This window comes from Bombus bifarius, unplaced genomic scaffold, assembly GCF_011952205.1.
Source record: "Bombus bifarius isolate JDL3187 unplaced genomic scaffold, Bbif_JDL3187 scf7180000008028, whole genome shotgun sequence".
NCBI lineage: Eukaryota > Metazoa > Arthropoda > Insecta > Hymenoptera > Apidae > Bombus > Bombus bifarius.
In genome coordinates, this window is record NW_022884400.1 from 820,269 (window position 1) to 826,899 (window position 6,631).

A 6,631-nucleotide genomic window follows, 5' to 3' on the forward strand; every position below is an offset into this window, starting at 1 on the left:
GATAATTTAGATAACACGTATCTAGAATTTTTAAATTTTTAATTTTAATTATTATTAAGTACACCATTGATCTTGATATATGTGATAAGATATCGAAAATGCATAATTAAATATGAGAAAGTATATTTGTTACCATGTAAGACGTTGTCCACACAATTATTTAAGAGTTATTCGATGATAGTATTTGATTGGGCATTTCTGTTCGCGCCATATGATTTAACAGGACTAGACAAGTGTATAATAATCGGAGTATTGTGCCAAATTATGCTGACAATAATAATTGTTAATAGAAAGCCCACCTATATATTCACTGATTCGTACAGTTTCGTTACAAATAGTATTTCATTGTATTAGAGTGTAACTATTTCTTTTTGAATCAAATAATTGTTGATCGGTACATTTTGTGATATCTGTGTCTTGTTATTTTAAACGCTCTTGGTAGGTTTTTTTCAATTCAGGTATATATAATAGGAAAAAAATAATTAAAAAAAAATGTTACGTTACATAACGTATAATGAAAAAATAGATTTCCACGGTAAGGTAATACTTTGGAAAGTCAAGCGAATTTCCATATTAATCTCGAATGTGATTCAATGGACAAAGATTAAAACTTTACTAACATATCACTGAATACGTCAAGAAGAGTTTAAAACAATTGAAAATTAATGACATCCGTTATTCTATCATAATTATTAGATTCGAGATATGGGAAAACTATAATGAAGTGGTAAACATGTTTGCATTAGGTACAACAATGGTATTGGTGGAAATATTACGTGAATATAACGTATCACATATCTTGTGAGCGAAAATAAATGTAAAAAGGTGTTTATCTCGATTCTGAAAATATATTAATTGTTTCGTAATATAAAGGGCGGACTTTCTTTGACTGGAAATCGTAACGATTTCGAGATAACTGTCAAACATGACTTTTTTAATATGAAAGTAACGCTACGAATGAAGAAAATTGCACTTAATATCAGAGAAAGTAAGAATACAATTACAAATGTGTACACCTTTCAAAATATTATGTTCTTTATGCATGAGTAAAACATTTCATGCGAGTATTTTACAGACAACCTCATAACCTTTTGACACATCATGGCAAATCCAGGTGACTCTATTATATGTGGCGGTTTCTCATTTTATAATAATTTTGACTCAGCTAATTTAGCGAAAGTTGAACTAGTAAAAGTGCCAGAGACTTTTGAAAAGGGTAAACTACCATCTTCTGCAGTGACCTACATTCATGTATGATGTGCATTAACATATAATTGATAATTCCATGTTTAATTGTTTAATCTTTAGATGCATGTGAAACAGAGAATAAATCATGTAGAAGCTCAAATTCAGAAGATGCTACAGATTATGAGTTTAATTTATGGACAAAACATGATTGTCATGGAACACAATATCAAAACAACAACAGAACATGGTTTTACTTTGGCGTTAAAGCTAGTACTCCAGGAGTTTATATAAAATTCAATATAATTAATTTGAATAAACAAGTTAAAATGTTCAGTCAAGGAATGTGTCCGGTTTTTAAAGTTGTACCTGGTCATCTGCATTGGGAAAGGATCCGCGATAAACCTACCTACACTGTAAATTTTAAATAGTCTAAATATAGTAATTCTTCTTTATTTTTCCAAGCTCCTATATAAATTTACAATATTTCAGTTGGATCAAAAAGGAAGTGATTTTACATTGTCATTTGTTTACTTTGCTCCTGAAAATCCAAAAGCGATAACATATTTTGCATTCACTTACCCTTTTTCTTACACCGATCTACAAAATTATTTGAGAAGAGTTGAAGCAAGAATATTAAAGAGAAGTATAACATCTGCAGATGATGTTTATTATCATAGAGAATGTGCAATAAAATCTTTAGAGGGACGGAGGATGGATCTAATAACAATAAGCTCATTTCATAACATATCAACGGAGAGAGAAGATAGACTGAATAACATGTTTCCTGAAAAAACTGAGGAAAGACCTTTTAAATTTTGGGATAAAAAAGTATATAGTTTATTTGAAACTCTACATAAAAGTTACAAAATTGTAATTACAGATATATAAAAGAAGTGTTTTTATACTAAAATTCTTATGTATATATATATATAGGTAATTTTTATTAGTGCGAGAGTCCATCCAGGAGAAACACCATCTAGTTTTGTTTTTAATGGTTTCCTTAATTTTCTGATAAATCGCGAGGATAACATTGCAATTAATCTTCGTCGCCTTTATGTGTTCAAATTGATACCAATGCTCAACCCTGATGGTGTAGTTAGAGGTCATTACCGAATGGATACTAGAGGAATAAATCTCAATAGAGTCTATCTCAATCCTTCTTTAAAAGATCATCCAACTATATATGCTGCAAGAAATTTGATAAGGTAAAATAGCAATGATGCTTTAATGTCTTAATATTATGATGGAGAAATTAATGAAAATGGAACTATTGTTAAGGTATTATCATCATACGTATCAGCTGCCAAAAGAGGACGAGATTTCAAATATGTGTATAGGAAATGGCGAAAATACGTTAACTGTTATTGATTCCTCTTGTGCAATTGCAAATATAGTACGCGATACAACGACGAGATTACTCCAGCAGGTAACAAAAAAATACAATTTTCCGTGTATACAAATATTAACACATACTAATTCGTATATAAAGAAACTAAGTATTAACCAACTGTTTTAACAATAGGTAACACTTATGTCTTTAGACGAAAAGCGTAAAGATCAACCGGAAATTTTTCAGGAATGTGCATCACCAAAAACAGATTTGGATGACATACCTCAGGGTACGATATTTAGAATTGAATTATTGAACGTGATCAGAAAAATTCTTTTATTTATTTATTCACGTTATGTGAAGGTGGTGGAGAAGGCCTGTGTAATAAAGCAGAAGAAAGTAATAATTCTGTAGAACTTAAATCTGATAAAAAGACTTATACAGCTATTGGTATAGGACAATTACCCAAAGAAGACTCTGGATTATATTTATATATTGATCTTCATGGTCATGCTTCAAAAAAGGGTGTTTTCATGTATGGCAACTACTTTGATAATGCAGAGGACACAATAATGTGTATGCTTTTACCAAAATTAATGTCCATTAACAATCCAAATTTTCATTTTACTTCGTGCAATTTTACAGAAAGAAATATGTATATTATGTACGTCTTATTATTATTGTTATGATCAATGTCATGTTAACTTTTACATCCCATGTAAACAATTTATTTTTAGAGATAAGAGAGACGGTATGTCAAGAGAAGGATCGGGTCGAGTAGCTGTATATAAACTCACTGGATTGATACGTAGTTATACTCTTGAGTGTAACTATAATTCTGGACGTTTAGTAAATTCAATACCTTCAAGAATTCGTGATGGTGTGAACAAAACCGTAACACATATGTTTGTTCCACCAAAGTATACTCCAGCAGTTTTCGAAGCGGTGACATGTTTCGCTATTATATACTTAGAATCTTTTCGTAAGTAATTAGATAACAAATAATCGTCCGGCTATGTTTACAGGTTGGAGCAGCATTAGGTCCTTCAATTCTTGACCTGACAAATAATAATCCTAACAGTCGACTGCCAAATAGCCAATATCGTTCTTTAAGAGGTGTAAAGTCTTATTTAAAATTAGCATATGTGAACAATGTTTCCTCGCCAAACGGCAAATCTCTACATAAGGTAAATTTTGATGTAAATAATGAGAGTGAATTTGCAGCTGTTAATATACGACAGTGTGTACTCTCTTAATTCATAATACTATTAACTTGATATGCTTTCATATACATTTTAATATCAAGACACATTAGTGCCTAAATAAACTGCACATTCTGTTACTCGTTAAAAATGTGGGAGAGAGATTTTGTATACATATAAATTGTATATTATCTTAATTCAATATTGCGAAATTATGAACTTTTTATTGTAGAAACATTCTGTCCTTATTTTATATTGCAATATTGTAAATGAGAAATTTTAGGAAAGTAATATATTAGGTATTTATTATATTTTAAATATGCGACTATATAAATCTTGTAAAATTTTTATTATGTTGAACTAATGGGTCTTCCAATCTAATACAGATGTATGCATGACAATAATATTTGGTATACTTTTATATAAAGGTTTATGGAAAAACCGTTTCTCTATCCTTTTTTTAGACTTATATAATTTAATTACAAAGTGTGTACAAAATGCAATTTTTTATAGTTTTAAAGTTGCGTTCATTATATTAACAAATACATATTCTGTACATACATTGTTTTTACCGCTTAATGGTGTTTCCATGATGCAATGTTTAATATATGAAATTTTTAAGACTGTACTATTTTTTATTCTTTTATATTAGAACCAAATGATGGAATATAAAGTATTCGATGTTAATGCTTATATTTTTAACAGAAAAATATATTCTCTTTTTATTTTCTTTAGACAATTTTTGACGCACTATGCTTCTGGTGACAATAGATAAGTGCACTTACACTAATACTACATGCACTTGTGAATTATTTTGTGGATGCGAGTAGTAGTAAGAAATACACACATGTGTGATTAATGATATCTATTTCTTTAGCAAAAAAGCAGAACGTAATGATTTAGATGATTCAACTATAAATCTCCGGCTGATGGAGTCTTTTTAAAAAAAGATGTGCAGATTTTTAAACTAGAATTTAGTATCTCGTAATTAATAAAACGAATGACAATAATTGTAAATGTCTTTTGTAATGAATTTGTTGTTTATTGCTGATACAATTTAAAATGACAAAGTTATAAAATTAATTGTTTTATGTACTTCCTTGCTTTTAAAGGAAAAGATACAAAGTACATGTGTCTGTTATGAAAACAAGTATGAATGTGTGTTGTACTGTCACATAAAATTACTATTAAAGATAAATATATGTATTGTATATATTCTCATATATAGCATGGTATATATATATATATAAGAATCATGGTACATATTTATACATATATATAAATCAAGCTACCATGCTTAAAAATCATAAGAGAACTTATATACTACTTATTGTCATGCTTCTCATTACTTGAATGTAAGTGTTGTTACTGATCAAAAGGAGTGTTATGTATAAATTCATGTATTCAAGTTTTATAATGTATCCTATTCTACACATATATGTACACACACATGAATACATATACATGTCCTATTGTTTTAATAAATCTACAGTATTTTTAGCAATAATTTATTTACTTTATTTTTATTTTACTCCTAGTAATCTCCTTAGTCCCAGTACTGTATTAATTGTCATACAATTTATATGTTTCTAATACATTAAACATTTTGTTCATAAACTATTATGTGAATTAGGTTTGCAACCATAAGTCAAATGAAAATGTTGAATGAAATGTTGTTGAATCCATTATTGTACAAGAAATGTTATTCTGCCTTTTCTTACTCTAATATAATCAGGAATGGTGGGGCAAAAGATTGTAGGAAAGTAAGAACAAATCAATCTCTCTCTCACAAGTTATTTAGTATATAATGTTTCTCACATTGTATTTATTTTCTTATTTGCGCTTTTATTCACAGGACGATAATAATATTATACCTTCAGATTCTTATAATTTAAAAGACATTGAATCTCAAATAAGTAACTCTTCCGTTGGGTTAAAGAACTCGATGAAGAGTGAAACAAGTTTCGTAAAAAAACCATGCATCATTCGTCGTACTACGTCTCTTTATACCGCAGTAAAAAGAATAAAAAACAATAAAAAAGTTCGACAAACTGTAACTCGTAGGCCGCTAAAAAATCAATGCGTTAATGATATCGAGAGCAGTTCAAAAATTCCTGTAATTGGACCAAAAAGTATCGTAAAGTCATTTTTAAAAACTTCAGAGAATCGTTTGAAAAGTTCATGTTTTGGATGTATCAACGATTCTTCAGAAATAAGAGATATTCAATATGCGAATAAAAAATTAATAGCGACAAACAAATTCTCCAAGATGGCGTTGTCTTCCGAAGAAACAGCAATTGTAAAACATGGAGCGAAAAGATTAAAAATTGTTTCTATGAAAGTAAATAAAGGGAAATCGGAAGTTGGCGAGTCATCTAACAACGTTCCGGAAACGATAAAATCGCCATCGAAAACGTTGTTTTTGTCCAACAAGCAAAACGTAAGAGGGACTACAAAAGCAATGAAGAAATATTGTCATAAAATGGAATAAAACAAGTCGAAGTCTTCCAAGCAGAAAGAATCAATAGAGGTAGTATAGTAATTGCAAACTTATTGAGTAACGAAAATGCAAACAGAATTCTAAATTAGCCCGTAAAGCATGATGCCGTAGAAAATTAATGCTTTAGCGATCTGTTGTAGCTTTATAAATTCTTTTAGACAAATACTTTAAACATAAAAAATATATATAAGTTATATTTATTACGTAATTACGGAAATTACGTAAATTATTTAATTAGTAGCCACAAGGAAAAATAATAAATAATTTATCATGTTGTTGAAGAAAAGTGAAGATATATTTATTTTCTTTTTATTTTTTCAAACAGAAAATTTAAAGATGTTATGTTTGTATTACATAAAATAATGTAAAATAATTTCGTGAAAACATCTCAGTCTAATGATACTTATACGA

At 28.9% G+C, this 6,631-nt stretch overlaps 1 protein-coding gene across 6 annotated transcripts; it reads left to right on the forward strand.

Annotated features, from left to right (window-relative positions):
* Window positions 1–210: 210 nt before the first annotated feature.
* On the forward strand, window positions 211–6,458 carry LOC117207364 (cytosolic carboxypeptidase-like protein 5). 6 transcript variants are annotated; one of them, XM_033447521.1, is made up of 12 exons: window positions 211–438; window positions 747–988; window positions 1,076–1,216; window positions 1,309–1,601; window positions 1,678–2,016; window positions 2,122–2,393; window positions 2,467–2,614; window positions 2,711–2,807; window positions 2,882–3,182; window positions 3,256–3,463; window positions 3,544–3,705; window positions 5,576–6,211. In XM_033447521.1, exons 3-12 carry the CDS (start codon window positions 1,102–1,104, stop codon window positions 6,209–6,211), a joined length of 2,571 nt encoding a protein of 856 aa, XP_033303412.1. In that variant the 5' UTR covers window positions 211–438; window positions 747–988; window positions 1,076–1,101. The 6 variants fall into 6 exon arrangements, with proteins under 6 accessions (XP_033303412.1, XP_033303413.1, XP_033303414.1 ...); XM_033447522.1 differs by having other exon boundaries at window positions 874–988; XM_033447523.1 differs by lacking the exon at window positions 211–438 and having other exon boundaries at window positions 466–988; window positions 5,576–6,458.
* The last annotated feature ends 173 nt before the right edge of the window (window positions 6,459–6,631 follow it).

Coding starts and splice junctions, on each gene's coding strand:
- LOC117207364 (XM_033447521.1), top strand. CDS start 1,102: ATGGCAAATCCAGGTGACTCTATTATATGTGGCGGTTTCTCATTTTAT. Junction 1,602..1,677: donor GCGATAAACCTACCTACACT/GTAAATTTTAAA, acceptor ACAATATTTCAG/TTGGATCAAAAAGGAAGTGA. Junction 2,808..2,881: donor TTTGGATGACATACCTCAGG/GTACGATATTTA, acceptor CGTTATGTGAAG/GTGGTGGAGAAGGCCTGTGT.